Source organism: Dipodomys merriami, unplaced genomic scaffold (genome assembly GCF_024711535.1).
Source record: "Dipodomys merriami isolate MVZ:Mamm:240054 unplaced genomic scaffold, mDipMer1.0.p SCAF_137, whole genome shotgun sequence".
Taxonomy (NCBI): domain Eukaryota; kingdom Metazoa; phylum Chordata; class Mammalia; order Rodentia; family Heteromyidae; genus Dipodomys; species Dipodomys merriami.
The window spans coordinates 623,967-642,042 of NW_027202682.1; the positions used below are offsets into that span (position 1 = coordinate 623,967).

The following is an 18,076-nucleotide window of genomic DNA, read 5'->3' on the forward strand; positions in this document are numbered from 1 at the left end:
TGGAGTTGGAGTGTACCTCTAAACCGAGTGTGCTCAAACTGGGGGTGAGGGACCCAGAGAGCGCCGTCTGCTCCCTGGGAGGAGCAGTGGGCAGCGTCTCGGCCCAGCCACCACACCTGCGGCCCCCTCAGGCCCAGCGGGGCCCTCCTGAGGGGGTTCCAGGGGCCTTGAATAAACAGCAGAGATAAACTGAGGCAAGTGTCAGCTGTCTGTGACAGGGAGGAAGGGTGGGTGGGGATGAGGGTCTGTCTCAGGTCCCCCTCACCACAGGGCTCAGCAGCGCATGCTGCCGTGGGGCCGGGCCCTCCAGGCCTCAGATCTGTCTTGCAGAGGATAAACCACTAGCTGGCGGGCCAGAGCCCAGCTTTCTACTCCCCGTGCTGTGTGCCCCGGGCAGCGATGGCCATCTAGGATGACAGGCAGAGGCCGTCCATGGCCTCCTCACATCACCTTCCCTGATCGCAGACTCCAGACAGCCCGAGCCACACGTGGAGCCACGGGCCTGGCTGCTGTGCACGTCTGAAATACTATCACTTGAAGGGATTGGGGTAAAGACAAACGCATTGTATTATGTGTGCATAACCCTAAAATGGCCACAGAAATTCAATAATTATAAAGCCAAGATGTCATGAAAATATTAACTCCATCCAAAACAAGGCAGAAAAGGTGTTTTTTAAAGGCAAAAAAAGAAGATGGGGAAAGTAGAAAAGAAGCAGAGAGGGGCTGGGAAGGCGGCTCAGTGGTAGAGCGTTCGCCTGGCAGGCGTGAGGCCCTGCGTTCCATTCCTCAGCACCACATGAGCAGAAAAAGCTGGAAGTGACGCCGTGGCTCAAGTGGTAGAGCACTAGCCTTGAGCTGAAGACCTGAGGGACAGCACCCAGGCCCAGAGTTCAGGACCCACCACTGACCAAAAGAAAAACAAAGCAAAGCAGTGAGGGCCACACACCGACATCAAGGCGTGCCTGTGTCATTCGAATTTGAGGCACACGATGTCAACGTGGGATAAAAAATGACTCAGCTTTGTGCTGCTCGCGGCAGGGCGCTTCGGACGCAGCGGCAGCCAAGGCTGGGGGCAGGGAGCCGCTGGGCCGGCCCCCCTCGCAGAGCGGGTTTGGGGCAGCCTGGCATGTGGGAGGGATGTGCAGGAGCAGAAGCCCCTGCCAGCAAGGGCCGCCCCGGGGCTTCTGCAGGCGCTCGGGGAGCCAGGACCGACCGGCAGGCCCCGGTCAGGTTCCGAGACGCAGGCCGCCCACCTTCAGCCCTCGGGGGGAGCCAGGACCGACCGGCAGGCCCTGGTCAGGTTCCGAGACGCAGGCCGCCCACCTTCAGCCCTCGGGGGGTGCCAGGTGCAGCTGCAGAAGGGGGCCCCCCACCCTGCCCGGGATGGCTCCCTGCCCCTTGCAGACCAGGCCTGGCCCAGGGGAGCAGCCTCCGGGTCTGTCTGCAGGAACTGAGGAACTGAGACCCAGGCCTGGGTTGGGGCGAGGAAGGGGACACCTGGGGCGCCGTGCCGGGGCGGCAGGTCACACGTAAGGGAGACAGCCCCAGTAAGGGGGGTGCAGCCTGCCCCAGCACTGGACGGACAAGGAAAACCAAAGCTACCACTGGATTCGCAATCCGCGTGGCCCAGCCAGCAAGGGGGGCGGGGGGACACTGTGCAGGTCAGTTCATGACCTGAGGTCCACCCAGGGGAGGCCCGAGGGAAGGGGGAGGCGCAGAAGTCCACAGGGCTGGCGCGGCCGCTGTCTGAGCTCACCTCATAGTGGAAGTCCATGCAGGTGAGGTCCCACCAGCACCGATCTCCCCGGACCTTGATGAGGCCCTGCGGAGAGAAAGAGCAGACAGCAGAGTGAGGCCACACACGGCTGGCCACGGAGGACGGAGCCGTGAGGACGGACGCGGCCGGCCACAGAGGACGGAGCCGTGAGGCGAGGGACTGGGATGTCTGCTTTGTCCTCTGTACCACCCTGAGCCTCGTCGGATGAGCAGGAGTTCACAGTTCGCTTGGGGGGCCAGCGAGGCTCTGCTCTCTGACTCTGTGGTGCTGGGGTGCACACCAGGGCTTCACGCAGCCTCTCCCTCAGCTTGCTTGCTCTACCTCATGAACCATGCCTCCAGTTTGGCATTTTGCTGGTTAACTGAAGATAAAGACTCGGGACGTCTCTGCCTAGGTTGGCTTTGAACCGAAACCACTCAGATCTCAAGCCCCGAGCAGGTAGGATTACAGGTGTGAGCCACCGGTGCCAGAATTCCTTGCTTTCTTTAATGCTGGGGTGGATGGGCCGGCGGGAGGGGAGGAGAGCTGACTGGCTCACGTGGATGGACAGAGAGCCGTGAGCGCTGACATGCTTCAGACGGGGAGTTGTGTGCGCGCCCACGTGGCCGAGGCCTGCCTGGCATCCCTCACAAGGCAGCGGGGTCTCACGTGTGCCCTGGGTGCGGGGACGCGGCTGCAGGTGCTGGCGGTCAGGTTGTGCAGCCAGACCAGCAAGGATCAGACAAGACGCAGGCTGTGGAGCAGGTTTCTGCCCAGCAGTTGTGCTGGCCACCACGCGATGTCCAGAGGACCAGCACGCCTCCACTCCCCTTCTCTTGTACATGCTCCCAGAACCTCACCTGGAGACCCAGCCCACCTCAATCTCTGCACCTTCCATACTAGGCAAGCCGGAAGGAGAGGAACAGCCTCGCAGAATTCGCTGAGGCTCCACCAGACGGTGAGCACCCCTCTTACCACAGCCAGACGGTGAGCACCCCTCTTACCACAGCCACATCTCCATCCCCACGTCTACCCATCCACCTTCCATTTAATCATTCTGTCATCCATCTGTCCACCTGCCATCCGCTCATCATCCATCCATCCATCCATCCATCCACTCATCATCCCCCACCTATCCATCCATCTACCTACTCATCACCCCCCATCTACCACCTTCCATCTACTCGTCACTGTCATCCAGCCACCGTCCACCCATCTTCTACTACTCAGCCGTCCCCAGCATCGTGTGTCCATCCATCATCCACTCGCCTTCTGTCCTTCTCTCAGGTCTGAGCCTGAGTCCAGGCTGACGCAGTGAGGCTCAGAAGGAAGCTGGGGTGGCTGAGAGCCCTCGCTGGGCCAGGCAGTGCGTGAGTGACCAGACAGCGGTGTCTGCAGCTGCCCAGTAAGTCAGCCTGCACAGGGCAGGGCAGTATGCAACTGGACTGGCCAGGGGCGGAGCGGGGCCGGGCCGTACCGCGGTGCCGCCCCCCAGTGTAATGCAGACACAGCCCAGTGTCTACGCAAGCACAGGGGTGTCCTGCGGGAGCAGGCGTAGTCACGTGGGCCGCACCTGAGGGCCAGCTGTCTGTGAGGGCCACGTCCCCCCCAGCAAGCACAGGGAGCCACGTGTGGTGCGGGGCGCTGAGCGGGGCTCCTGTCCCGGAGCTGTGCTATTAATAAAGCCTTGCTGCATGAGTTGCTCTGACAACCAACCACCTCCTGGAACACAGAGAGCTCAGATCACCAAGCCCCGGAATCGGCGGCTGGCGGCAGCCCCTGCCTTGCGTGTGTGGGGCTCGTGAACATGGGTCTGGACACGTCAGGTAGGCTGGCTGCCACGACAGGAGGGCGCCCCTCCTGTCCCAGGTGGCAGAGCTGCCGGCTTGTGAGGAAACGCACGCACGGGCCCGACGCTCAGCGCCACCCGCCCGGTGCCCCGGAACCCGCACGCACCCGCGTCCCCCAGGGAGAACGGATGACGAAAACGTCAAAGCCAGGCTGATAAGAGGCGCTAAGAGCCGGGCGTCTGGGGACGGAGGGCACGTGCGCCCGCTGCTCCACAGGATTTCCCACGGGTCCTTTCCCCGGAGCAGTGTGAGAGGAACAAAGGCTTCTTTGAGCCCTTTCAACCCAAAATTAATTTTGAAAAAAAATGGCCGAGGTGGGTCCTGACGTGCCAGATGCGCAGGGAGCGCTGACCTTCCACCGGCCACTTGGACAGAGTCAGTGGGGTGCTGGCCCCTCCCAGGCCCCCAGACCTCAGGCACCAAGAGAAAGTGGCCCTGATGCCCCAAGAGCTCTTGACCGGAGGCCGTGCGGCGTGGCCAAGAGCGCTGCACCTGCGGCTGAGTGAGGGTCGAGGCGCCCGGGGCGGGGCGGGAGCCCGAGCGGGGGCCGAGGTCAGGACGCCGAAGGCGTCAGAGGCCAGAAGAAAGCCCCTTTTCTTCGGTTGTGCCCACGCTAATGCAATAAAACGAATGAGGCTGATTGCTCTCATCCTGGAGCAAGGGCGCCAGGCCTTCGGTTTGATCCCCTCTGCTCAGGGACATGCCGCATTCCGACGTTTATTCCATTACACTTGATGTGATTTCACAGAGGCACTTGGAGGCTGAGGAGCTGCCCGGAGGCTGCGGGCCTTCCTCCTCACTCTTCCTCGCTAATGGTGACTCCCGCTGCTCGCTGACTGGTCACACCACCCACGGCGCACACCCACCACAGCCAGAGCTTCCCGGAGTGCCGGGGGCAGGGGTCACTGGCCCAACAAAGGCCCAAGATCCAAAATATACAGGGAGCTCAAGAAACGAATCCCTCCCAAACCTAACAAGCCAGTCACTAAGTGGGCAAGGAGCCAAAGAGAGACTTCTCAGAAGAAGAGGTAAGAATGGCAAAGAAACACGTGAGGAAATGTTCACCATCCCTGGTTGTGAAGGAAATGCAAATAAAGACAACCCTGAGATACCACCTTACCCCAGTCAGAATGTCCCACATCCACAAATCAGCCAACGACAAATGCTGGAGGGGATGTGGAGAACGAGGAACGCTATTACACTGCTGGTGGGAATGTACACTCATACAACCACTTTGGAAAGCAGTCTGGAGGGTCCTTAGAAAGCTAAAGATTGACCTCCCTTACGACCCAGCCATACCACTTCTAGGCATCTACCCTGAACAACAGGAACCAATATACAAGGACGCGTGCACCTCCATGTTTATTGCAGCACTGTTCACAATAGCTAGGATATGGAAACAACCTAGATGCCCCACCACAGATGAATGGATCCAAAAATTGTGGAATCTATACACAATGGAATATTATGCAGCCATTAGAAATGACAAAATAATGGCATTTGCAGGGAAATGGATGGAGCTAGAAGGAATCATGTGGTGAGTTAAGCCAAGATCAGAGAGATAATGCAAGTTCTCCCTGATTTGAGAAAGTTAGATCTAAAACACACTGGGTTACGACAAACTGCACAAAACTCCAAATACAGTGACACTGAAGGACAGAATCACCAAGTTGTAATACCCAAGCACCTCTTCATACGGAAATAAACTAATACACATACTGAAAAACAAAGCCAAAGATAAGGAAACAAAGGACTTGTTCTTAACCTGTCTTTTTGTTTTCAGATGACTCTGGATTCTGTACCTGGCCCTGGGTGTGTACACGTGCACATCTGAGGGAAGGTGGGGGGGGGGGCACAGAATCAGCAGAAAATGGGTGAAAATGTGCAGCAAAGGGGCCGGCGGCCCTGGACACTAATGCACGTGAACCACGCAACTTGTGGGCGAAGATGGGGGAGAGAACGAAGAGGAACAGATGACAGGGCAAAAGGCAAGGAGTGTGCACCTCACCCGTTACATGTAAAGGTCACCCCTAAAACAATAAACATTTAAAGAAGAAAACTGACACCTGAAAAAAATACAATAAAGAACAGTTTTGATCTAATAAAATGGTCTGGCGCGTGCTGCGGGAGTCCCTGCCCACCCGGGGGCCGGGAGCCTCTTACAGCCTGCTGGTGACAGGGACCAGTGCGCCCTCACCGGAGCACCCCGTGTGCAGCGTGCCTGCCCACCCAGCCCTGCCCACCCCCCACGCGGGGCGTGCCTGCCCACCCAGCCCCTGTGCCAGACGCAGCAGCAGCAGCAGCAGGAGGCGCGGTGGCGGTGGCTCCACCCTGCAGCCCGGCCAAGCTGACGTGAGAGGGCTGTGCTACGACCCACTGGAGACAAAACTCACATCTGTGCTGTCCCGTGTGCCCCGTGCGGCTGCGCGGGGCAGAAAAGGGGCCGGGACCCCTGGCTGCTCGATTCCACGCTCCACTGCCACGAGGCAGCCACTGTCCTGCCCCACAAGCCGCCTGGCTGTGGCGGCCACCAGCCGCGTGGCACCGTGGCTCTGAGCTGCGTCCGTGCTAGCCGACGCGGACCCCCCTCCCCGCCTGGGTGCTGGCCTGGGGCGCTGTGGTTGTGGCACAGCCAGTGTTTGGTAGGTGCTGAGCAGAGTTTCCTGGTATCTCAGGTGAATCCTGTACCTTCCACGAGCCACGCTGGTCTGTCATTCAAGTATCGCGGTTGGTCGTGGCTCTGGCCTTCACTGGGATCAATCGGCACACTTGGAGGTTTAGTCTGTGGCCTGCCTACTCACTTTCCTAGTGGTGTTCTCATGACTTTGTTGTTGTTGTTGAACTCAAGGGTCTGGGCTCTGTCCTTGAGCTTTTCTTGCTCAAGGCAAGTACTCTACTACTTTGAGCCACAGCACCATTTCTGGTTTTCTGATGGTTTCTTGGAGAGAAGAGTCTCAGGGACTTTCCTACCTGGCCTGGCTTTGAACCGCGATCCTCAGATCTCAGCCTCCTGAGTAGCTAGGATGACAGGCACAAGGCACTGATGCCCGGCTTCATGACAAAATTCAGTATCCATAACTATAATTCCCCACGGCCCGGACCACCCCCAGGTCGCCCGCCGCCTCAGAAGCCATGCTTCTGGCTTCTGGCCGTATACCGGCGTACCCCAGCACCTGGCTTGGTGCTTGCCACGCACGTGGGTCTGCGGCTGGACACACACACTTCACGGGCGCCCTCGTCCCTCTGCAGACCAGCTCCGCACACCATCCGGGGCCGGGCCTTGTCTGCCTGTGGGACCTCAGACCAGCCATGCTTCCCACTGTGGACGAGCAGGTTTTTCTGCTGAACCCTCGCCCGGGCCGGCCTGGACCTGGGACCGCTTGGTCTCAGCCCACTGAGTACACTGGTGAGCGCTGGTCAGCGCAGCCGTCTGCCCTGGCACGGGCATGGACTGGGGTCTGCCTCGGATCCTCCAAGCACTCAGAGAGGGACAGGCACATGCCGTCGTGATGCCCAGCGTCCTCCAGTGGGGTGGAGTCCCAGTGGCTTCGCAATACTGCTGGCCTGGAACTGTAATCCTCCCAGTAGCTGGGACGGCAGGTGCACACTACCACACCAGACATGGGTTGAGATGGGGCCTCTGCTAGACAGGTTTTCGCCTAGGCTGGCTCAAACCATAATCCAGGCATTCTCCTCATTTTTTTTTAAATCTGTTGAGATAAAACTCTTCACCTTTATCTTGGTCGCTACAGTGCAAGACAAGAAATGATTTTCAACAGTTCAACCAACCTTGCATTCCCAAGACGAACCACGTTTTATGTGGCTGGATTTATCTGCCAGGTTTTAAGCGTTCGCATCTTTGTTCCCGTGGGGTACTGAGGTCCCACTGCTCTCCTGCTGCGTCCTCCAGGGCCGGGCGTCGCCTCCCCCCGCCGCCATCCCACGTCTGCGCGGGGCTGCCCTGACCAGCCCTCCACGGCTCCCAGTTCACCACTGAGCCACCGGGGCCAAGCTTGCTTTCTAGAGTGGTGTTCTATTTCAAGTTCAATTTCTTTGGCAGATACGGAGCTGTCCAGATTTCCTGTTTCCTTTCGTCTCAGTTTTGGTGTCTGTGTTTTCTCAGGGACTCTCAGCTGTCACATCTGTGGCCTGAACGCGTCTGTGACAGCCCCGGCGAGGTGCGGCATCATCCAACTCAGTGGCGGACCAGGGGCTCTGGGGGCCCAGCCCTGCACCTGGCGGAGGGGCCTGGCTGCTCCACATTCCCACCCGGAGCTACTGCTCCTGTGCGCTTACTCTTCATTTGGAATGCAGCTTTTCTCCGGGTCACGGGCTGGGGCACGCTGCACATGGTCTGTGCCCCACCTGCGGGGTGCGTCGCCAGATGTGCACCAGTCACGTCCCGCCAGCCAGCAGGGGGGAAGCTTCAGCTGTGTGGAAGATGCTCGCCACTGCTTTCTGTGGCCCGCAGACTGGGAGCAACGCAGGCCTCTACTGTTCTGTTCCTCCCCTCCTCCACGCGGAGCCCGCTCTGTGACGCAGCGAAGACCGGCTTCAGCCGCCGCAAGCATGTGCGCACTGAGGTCTGCTCACCTAGCAGCATGCAACTAACCCCTGACACGCAAAGCAAGAAGAAGAACTACACTAGGAGAAATGGCAGCATAAATATTAGGGCAAGAGGGGACCGCGGGGCAGCAGACACGGCACGGCAGGCTCCGCTGCACACCCAGAGCAGAGCCCCTCGGTGCCCCCAGGAGCCCGCTGGCCAGGCCTCCTCCCTCTCCTGACCACCGTGGGTGACATCTGCACGACGTGTTCACTTTGCCGCTTCCAGATGCCCTCTCTGGATATTCATGGTTCCGGCCGGAGCGCCCAGCGGAGCAGGGCCCCGGGCCCAGGGAAGGCTCTGCACACATCCTGCAGACAGGAGGCGGAGGGCTGGGGGAGGCGGCGCAGGAAGGAGCGGGCTTCCAGCTCTTGGTTCTCTAGGGGGCCACACCGAAAGCAGGGGTCTCCCTCGGGTATGCCCCAGGTCTGAGAATTCTCAGCAACAATGACACTGGCTCAATTCCCAGAATCTCGGCGACAGAGAGTGTTAACCCGCCACGCAGCACAGTTCATCGGGACAAAGTAATCAAGGGCAGGCCCGGCTCCAGAGCACACACGGAAAATCCATCCCCTGCCCACAAGCCCGGCTCTACTAACAGGTGCCAGAAGCACTGTGGGACGAAGAACACAAACTCCACTCCTCATCTGCTCTGTGCAGAACGAACCGAGGCCGAGGAGACGGGCAGAGTGGTCTGCGGGGCGCGCTGGAACTCTGCTGGCCTTGCTCCCCGTGACCGGCACGCACGCGCCCTGCCGCCTGCAGTGCACCTCCGCAGAAAACCAGGCAGCCTGGCGAGTGGTCCGGCCGGTCCAGCCCAAGTGCAGGCAGAGGTGCGGGCAGGGACGGGGCGAGCACAAGGAGCCCTGCAGGCCGCTGTGCCCTGCACGGCCAGTCTCAGGGCCTTAAGCTGTGAGGCTCGGGTGCGGGCGGAGCAGCAGAAGCCCAGTGTCCGTGGAGAGGGAGCCAGGTGCCGGACCACCCCGGCCCCGGAGCCTGGGGCTCCGCCTTCCATCCCGTGAGCTCCTGCGGGGGGCCGTGTGCCTGGCAGAGCCCGGCCTCCTCCACAGGACATGGGAACTGCCCGTCAGTGGCCGCAGACAGAATGGCCTGGTGATCTGGGAGCTCCACCCCTCGGGAGGCGCCGCTGGGACAGGGAAGGACAGCGAGCAGGGAGGCAGGCGCACAGGCAGAGGCCACGCCCCCCTTGCTGGAGGACCGGGGATGGGGAGGCAGGGACAGAGGACACAAGCCCCCGTCCAACCAGAAGGGACGTCAGTGCAGCCCTGCTGGGCGGGCACCAGGGGTCAGGCGGGAGCTCTCCAGCCCCGTGTCCTCCCCTCACAAGTGGGGGCCTCCGACGCAGCTCCAGGGGACCCACCAGTGCTGAACACAAACATGATCAGACCACAAACCCCAAGACGGTGGTGAGCGGCTCTGGGCGGTGGCGGGCGCGGGTCCAGCCCGCGCAGAGGAGGCCAGGGCCAGGTCTGCAGCCGGGTCCCTCGTCCCCACGCCTCTCGCCTCCCACCGAAGCTGCGACGATGCCACCCAAGACTGTCACGTAATTGCACCTTTTAGTGCACCTGGTAATTTATATCCAGCTGGCATTAACAGTCAATCAAAATGTCATAAAAGGCTTCAGAACGTGCTAATAATGACTTGCCATCTCTCCCGGGCATCACGGTGCCTTCAGCTCTTGGCATCAGAACCACGGGCGGAGCCCGGCTGACTTTTCCCCACGGCAGCTTCTCCAGGGTCTGCTTCAGTGGGCATTACTCTCAAGTGACCCTGCTGACTCCCCGGGAGACAGCCCCTTGGCTGTGGCCCTGGAGTGGCTGAGTGCAGCGTTCAGAGTGGGCACCGTGAGGCAGAAAACACAGCAGGCCTGGTGAGGCCGGACAGGCAGCCTGGTCAGCAAGGAGCGCCGGGCTGGCCACCCCAGGCCCGCAGGCCACCCGGGGTGTTCTGGGAATGTCACTTCCCGAGAGCATCACGAGGAAGTTCCACTTACCGCTCCCAGCATGATCCTGAAAATCAGCCACCGGAAGCCCCAGAGCACGATGCGGGATGGCGGGGTGGACTTGGGCAGTCGGGACAGGGTCCAGAGGGGGCACAGAAAGATCCCCAGGAACCCGGTCTCCAGCAGCTGAGACTCCCACCCTGCAGCGAGACGGGGAGGGAGGGAGGGGACGGTGAGGCCGGCAGGAGCAGGCCACGGCGGCCCCCCCCACAGCTGTCCACTATGTGGGCCGCCGTGTGGCCTAGAGACCACGTCCCAGGACCAAGCAAACAGGACGTGAGCGCAGCAGCCCGTGGTCTCCTAGTGGCCGGCTGTGGGCGCCCTGGGACCTCAGCGCCCAGAGGGCCTTGCCCTGTCCAGTCACACACCGCCTGCTCCTGGGAAGGAAGCAGCGCAGCGCTGCGTCTGCGCCCACCCTGGACCCGGGCTGCCCGTGGGGCTGTGGGAAGTGGGCTTTGTATTTTTGTGGCAGTACGAGGGTTTAAGCCCGGGGCTTCAGCTTCCCAGGCAGGTGCTCTCCCACTGGAGCTGCATCGTAACTTCCCCTTTTCTGTCGGTTGTGGGGCTTGAACTCAAGGCCTGGCGCGGTCCCTGGGCCTCTTCCGCTCTACCACGTGAGCACAGCACCACTTCTGGGTTCCAGGTAGTTAATTGGAAGTAAGAGTCTCATGGGGACTTTTCTGCCGTTTGGCTTGGAATCTCAATGCTCAGATCTCAGCTTCCCGAGCATGTAGGACTACAGGCAAGAGCCACCCCCTACGCTAACCCCCCCCAAAAAAATATTGTAATAGTAAGAAGGTGACGTACAGAGGAGCTACAGCTACAAGCCCAAACCCTTCTGGCCTCCAGCTTTTGAATCATCTCACTTTTGGCCTGCCCGTCCTGGTGGTCCTGTTGACACTCCTTCCTTCCCTAGCCGGGCCGAGGGCCAGGCCACCGCACCTAGCTAGCTGAGATAGCTGGCCCTGAAGCACACTCCTCCCGAGTAGCTAGGATTAAAGGCCTGAGCCACCACGGCCACAGAGGAGCCCACTGTTCATCAGGTTTGCATGAAACAAGTTCAGCTTTGCGCATTTCCCTAGGGAAGCGCGTCAGTGCGGACACGGCACCATGCCACGAGTCTATTGGCCGCAGGGGGTGGGGTGGGGAAATGGAGTCTTCTGGCCCAGCTAGGAAGGAGAATCAGAGCTAGGGATCCCTGGATCCAAGTGACCTCCTTTCCTAAGCCCCCAGGACACTGCTGACACCGCTGCTGGGCTCTCTGGGCAGACAGCGCCTGCACATGTGTGTGCGTACAGGGACAGGCAGGAGGGAGAGGGGGGAAGTGGGCAGAGGGAGTCCCTCCTGTGATCCCTGCCACTTCTAAAACAGAGAGCTGGGGCTGTGTTGGGGCTCAGCGGGAGAGAGCTCCCCTAGTGTGCGTGAAGCCCGAGGTTACACAAGAAAGACTGGAAGGGCGCTGGGGCTCCAGTGGTAGAGCGCTCGCCTTGAGCTGAAGAGCTGAGGGACAGTGCCCAGGCCCAGAGTTCAAGCCCCATAACTGGACCCCCCCCCCAAAAAAAAGAACTTATGAAATAAGAGCTGTTTATGGATGGCTGAACCCTGGAACTTCCTCCCAGACTCACACCATCCACCGTGAAGGAGAGGCCGCCCGAGACCCTGCGCACCGCCCAAGCGCCTGGGCCGCGAGGCTGGCGGAGGCCGCGCCCCCCAGCGCCTGGAACGCGAGGCTGGCGGAGGCCACGAGGCTGGTGGAGGCCGCGCTCCCCAGGGCCTGGGCCACGAGGCTGGTGGAGGCCACGCCCCCCAGCGCCTGGAACGCGAGGCTGGCGGAGGCCACGAGGCTGGCGGAGGCCGCGCCCCCCAGCGCCTGGAACGCGAGGCTGGTGGAGGCCACGAGGCTGGTGGAGGCCGCGCTCCCCAGCGCCTGGAACGCGAGGCTGGTGGAGGCCGCGCTCCCCAGCGCCTGGGGCCCCCCAGCGCCTGGGGCCTGCCGCCACGGCACTGCACAGAGGCAGGAGCAAAAGTTAGCGCGCGTGCGGTGGGAGGGGCCCCAGCCCCCCGATGGAGGGAATGGATCCGCTGTGGCGGCGCTCAGAGCCACCGCGGGCACCGGGAGGCAGCAGGCGGCAGGCGCCGGGGCGGGTAGAGGGGAGGCAAGCTCTCTGGAGTCGGGGGACGTGAGGCTGGGGCTGCGTGGCCGTCCTGCGCCCTCTGCAGTGAACAGAACATTCTTGTCTCCCTGAGACAGCTGCTGAGCCAGGACCTGGGGGCCCAGGGTCTTTACGGTGGACTCTGTCTCTGTGGCCTCCAGCCTGGAGTGGCAGCGGGAGCCACCCTCCCGTGCTGGGGTGCTGGGAGGGAAGGGTGGCCGCCCCACCGCCCCAGCCGCCGCTCGGAGCACACAGGGAAGCCATTGTCTACTTCAGCATGGCAGAGGATGCATCCCCAGAAAAAAATAACCAGCGTGCTGCCAGGGGCCAACGCCAGTGGGTGTCCAGCACACGGGGTCCTCGTGAGGCCCGCCTTCTGCAGGGCCAGACAGAGCGGGCCCAGCGCCGTCCGCTGCACCAGGGCCGTTTGTCAGCTGGGACGCTCTGCACAGCTCACCGCCTGTGCCCACAGCCGGGGCCTTGTGTGGAGGGCGGAGGTGCCTGGCTTCCGCTCTGCCACAGGCCCTGTGGCTGCAGGGGAGGGCAGCGCAGAGCCCAGCCTGGCGCACGCACGTGTGACGGGGGGGGGGGGCTGAGGCGTGGGGTAAGGAGCCGGTGCAGGCCCAAGGGGGCACCCACACACAGCCCCCCGTGTGGGTGGGGAGCCCGAGGCGAAGGCCCTGTCTGAGCCCTGTACCCTCCCTCCCTCCTGGCAGCTCCGAGGCACCTGCCCTCAGGAAAACCAATGCCGAAGGGGGTGCCTCCATCATTCTCCTATGTGCAAACCGTGACGCGGGAAGAACGCCACTGGAAGTGAGAAACCAAGTCACCAAAGGCAGGGGCACACGTGCCGGGCGCGGGGCTGCAGCCGCAGGGCTGGACGTGACGGGTGCACTCAGTCGGGTAAGCTGCCTGGACCCATCGGGCAGACTGCAGGTGACACACACAAGTGACATTCAGAGTGAGAGTAGCCATGTCAGAGACCAGGCCCCTCCCTCTACGCAGAGGAAAACCACGTCAACATCAGAGCCCAGGTCCCCGATGGCTACTCTCAAAAGAAAACTGTCGCCGGGTCTCAGGAGCTTTGTGGAAAACGATTTCAGCATCTTAGAAAGAGTAATTAAGTGCAGCACAGATGGATCCTTCAAAAGTGACAGCCACCATCCACGTGAGAAACAGGAAATCCATTAGCTCTGCTGTTAAAATCGGGGCGGAGGGGGCCTGGGCCCCCGGCTGGCTGTCACTCCGTGCGGAGCGGCCCGCCCGCCCGCCGTCACCCCAGGGGCCTGTAATGATGGCCCTGGAGGGAGCCAGGAGCTTTTAAAAGTTTAATTTTTGCAGGTTATATTTTAGGTTGAGAAGTTAAGAAGTAACACACCAAAATTGTGTTCTGCACTATTGCTAGCAGGAGGGAAGGGCCGTGGGCCTAACAAACACCATGGGCACGCAGAAGGGGGTCAGCACGGGCCGCGGCACCACGGCAGGCCAGCCCCCAGCCGCCAGGCCCAGCGCGCACAGTGGCTCTGCCCACGAAGCCGAGCCCTCCGCACCACAGCCCGCGGCGCTTGCAGCGGACGCCCCCGCAGGCCACTAGCCTGCAGCACACTCACCCCTCAGGTGCCACCGAGTTTCCAGGAGCACTCAGCGCCCCCCCGCCACGCCCTCGGAACAGTCTCTGTGAGCCCAGGAGATACGCAGCCTAGCCCCGCCGACCGAAGGGAGAGAGAGCCACAGGGGTCAGAATCCAAAGCAGAGACGGGCAGGAAGCGGGAACTCAGTGACTTCTGCAGTGCTGGGCTTTGCACTCAGGGCCTTGGCTTGCAGGCTGGCGCTCTACCGCCTGCGCCAGGCCTCTAGCCTCACCGGACCCCCGCCCCCAGTTTCTCCAGATAGTGATGCTCCAACTTTCTGCCTGGGCTGGCCTGCAGTCAGAGATCTTTCCAACTCCCAGCTTCCCGGGTAGCTAGGGTCACAGGCACGGGACACCGGCACCCAGCTGGGAAAGCACTTCCTGCTGTATGGATGTGTCTGGAAGAGCTGGCTAAAGGCTTCACGCTTTAAATATAATTACAACAATTACATGCTTCCGATCCTGAAACCTTTAGCAAGTTGTTAGTATGTATTTAAGGGAGTCCTCGGGCACTGCGGAGACAGGAAGTGACCTCTACAGCCGCATGCCCTCGCGGCGACCCCCCCCAGGTCCTGTGCCTGTCACGGTGCTGGTTAATGCTCCGTTGCCGTGACAACCAGACTTCCGGCCTGGTGTCCCCCGTTGCTCAGCCTCTGCAGGTGTCACCAGCCAGCCTGGAAACAGGATCCACGGCGGGACCCGGCAGCTTTACGGCCTCTGGACAAACATGAAAATGCTTCCCCTCGACGGAAATTGGACTTAGCGACAGAGATTTTCTCAGATTAATCCATTCCGCATATCAGGCTGAAGGGCACAGTGCTGTGCCACTCCTTCTCTTGTTTCTCGTGTGTGGAAATGAGCTATGTTCGCCCTCAAGCGACAGGCGGGACCCTGAGGAAGTGCCCCAACCCCCCCCCCCCCCCCGCAGCCGTGAGGCGCGGGCTCCACGCAGCGCTCAGCGTGCAGGCTCGCGCAGCTGACGCGGTGTGGAACTGGTGCGGGGTCCCCACCTGACTGCCAGCCACCCCGGCGGCGCCTGCCCGCGGGGCCAGAGCCCAGCACCGGCAAAGCTCAGCTCTGCATCCGCCCGGGCCGGGGCCTGTGGAGCCAGTGGCAGCCCAGGCTGTGGGGGCGGGAGCCCCTCACACCGCACTGGCAGGTTTTCCTGGGGTCTCCTGACCTGTCTCACCTCGTCCGACCAGCCCAGGCACCGTGAACGCCTCTGTGCCGAGGCCTGTGCAGCAATCAGCACGCCTGGAAGGGGTGGGCAGCACCCACAGCACCTCCACACACCCCACAGCAGAGCAACAGCACCTCCACACCCACAGCACCTCCACACACCCACAGCACCTCCACACACCCACAGCACCTCCACACACCCACAGCACCACACACCCACAGCACCTCCACACACCCACAGCACCTCCACACACCCACAGCACCTCCACACCCACAGCACCTCCACACACCCACAGCACCTCCACACACCCACAGCACCTCCACACACCCACAGCACCTCCACACCCACAGCACCTCCACACACCCACACACCCACAGCACCTCCACACACCCACAGCACCTCCACACCCACAGCACCTCCACACACCCACAGCACCCCCACACACCCACAGCAGAGCCCGCACCAGGCAGGTGAGGGCCGGCCGCCGCCCCTCTCTCCAGCCCCGCAGCGCCCTAACCCAGGAGAAGCGGGGTATGTAGGGGTATGCATGGCCAGCACTGCCTAGAGGTGGGTGGTTGAGAGCACAGCAGGCCGGGGGCCTGCAGAGGGGAGACCACCCACAGGCCTGCCCTGAGCACCACACAGCCAACCAGCCCAGTGTGGACTGCACACAACCAACCAGCCCATCCCACGGCTCACAGAGAGCAGGAGTGGACAGGGAGGGCCGCGCCCAGGACCCCGCGTGCTGCCCACAGCCACGTCCCTCAGGCACGTCCATGCTGACGCCTTAGGAGATGAGCGCCCTGGAGCCAGCCCCCCCCCCTGCCTGCCGCGCAGCTCCTCTGTGGAGGTCTGGCACACCCAGGCTGACGGTGAGTGTGCACAGACTGGGTCCCCGGCCTGGGGGAGGGGGAAGGCTGGGGGCAGTGTGCCATCCAAGCTCGTGGCTGCGTGGAGAAACGAGGCGGTGGAGGCGGCAGGGGGTGAGCACTGCGAATTATAGAGAGGAGGGCTGGGAAGGCGGCTCAGGGGTGGAGCGCTCGCCTCGCACGCCTGAGGCCCTGGGTTCCATTCCTCAGCACCACATAAGCAAAAAGGAAAAAACTGGAAGTGGCGCTGTGGCTCAAGTGGTAGAGCGCTCGCCTTGAGCTGAAGAGCTGAGGGACAGCACCCAGGCCCAGAGTTCAGGCCCCACAAACGACTAAAAAAAAAAATTGTAGAGAAAAGATGAGATAATATGGAACCAAGCCTGGGCAAGGCAGGATACATGTATAACCTGAGCTACTCACCAGATGCAGGCAGGATGACAGCAGTCTGAGACTAGAAAACTAAATAAGGGCCAGGGTGGGAGGTGGGGCTGGGCTCACGTGGTAAGAACGTCTGCCTACAAGCACAAGGCCCTGAGTTCAAGCTTCGGTATTCTAATGTATGTGCGTGTGTGTACAGCAAAAAATAAAGAGACTCAAGAACCTCAGTGAATCAAAGGCAACACACACACGCAGGGTGCACAGCAGCCATGGCCAGCTCACCAGCACACACAACCCCCGCGCAGCAGTAGGACGCGGCGCCTGACGGGAGCCCGACCGCGGCAGCTGGCTTCCTGTCAGAAGCAGGCGGGCCGGGAGGAGGCAGCCAGCCCCGCACCCCCGCACCCCTGCACCCCCGCACCCCTGCACCCCCGCACCCCTGCCCGGGGACCGTGCGCACCACCCCGACGGGGGAGGAATGGCTCCGGCGACTGCAGATGTGAGGCACACGAGGCTCACAGGTAGAGCTGCACAAAGGGCAGAGGCGAGGCGGGCACAGGACCAGAGAAAGCCTGGTGTCCTGGGGCTGCTGCGGTGGGAGCCCGCAGGGGAGAGAAGAGCCACAGAAGCCTTGACTGTTCATGTGTCACCCGAAACCCGCCGCTGCCCTTCCTCCTGGTCGGCTTTCAAATGCCCACAGGCAGCCTGTGACAGGGCCAAGCAGAGCCAGCGGCCTCTACCTGCGACGGGGGAGCCCTAACAGCCAGCAGTGAGGGAGGGCAGGGGGGGAGGGGACGGGGCGGGGCAGCACGCGGGGGAGGGCGCAGCACGCGGGGGAGGGCGCAGCACGCGGGGGGAGGGCGCAGCACGCGGGGGGAGGGCGCAGCACGCGGGGGGAGGGCGCAGCACGCGGGGGAGGGCGCAGCACGCGGGGGAGGGCGCAGCACGCGGGGGAGGGCGCAGCACGCGGGGGAGGGCGCAGCACGCGGGGGGAGGGCGCAGCACGCGGGGGGAGGGCGCAGCACGCGGGGGAGGGCGCAGCACGCGGGGGAGGGCGCAGCACGCGGGGGAGGGCGCAGCACGCGGGGGAGGGCGCAGCACGCGGGGGGAGGGCGCAGCACGCGGGGGAGGGCGCAGCACGCGGGGGAGGGCGCAGCACGCGGGGGAGGGCGCAGCACGCGGGGGGAGGGCGCAGCACGCGGGGGAGGGCGCAGCACGCGGGGGGAGGGCGCAGCACGCGGGGGGAGGGCGCAGCACGCGGGGGAGGGCGCAGCACGCGGGGGAGGGCGCAGCACGCGGGGGGAGGGCGCAGCACGCGGGGGAGGGCGCAGCACGCGGGGGGAGGGCGCAGCACGCGGGGGAGGGCGCAGCACGGGGGGGGAGGGCGCAGCACGGGGGGGAGGGCGCAGCACGGGGGGGGAGGGCGCAGCACGGGGGGGGAGGGCGCAGCACGGGGGGGGGGAGGGCGCAGCACGCGGGGGGAGGGCGCAGCACGCGGGGGGAGGGCGCAGCACGCGGGGGGAGGGCGCAGCACGCGGGGGGGGGGAGGGCGCAGCACGGGGGGGGAGGGCACAGCACGCGGGGGGGGGGAGGGCGCAGCACGGGGGGGGAGGGCGCAGCACGCGGGGGGG

General features: G+C 62.8%; 1 protein-coding gene across 3 annotated transcripts in view; it reads right to left on the reverse strand.

The window, feature by feature from the left end:
- Window positions 1-18,076, reverse strand: part of LOC138825362 (lipase maturation factor 1-like) — a 50,977-nt gene that overhangs the window by 10,693 nt on the left and 22,208 nt on the right. For 2 of the 3 annotated variants that reach the window (XR_011371395.1, XM_070019809.1), the window contains exon 3: window positions 1,757-1,822. Coding sequence is in view for 2 of the 3 variants with exons in the window: in XM_070019809.1 (XP_069875910.1) it covers window positions 1,757-1,822 (66 nt within the window). In the remaining variant the exon portion in view is untranslated. Of the gene's footprint in view, window positions 1-1,756; window positions 1,823-10,226; window positions 10,371-18,076 lie in introns of those variants that run through there. The other variant, XM_070019812.1, reaches the window with a different exon arrangement.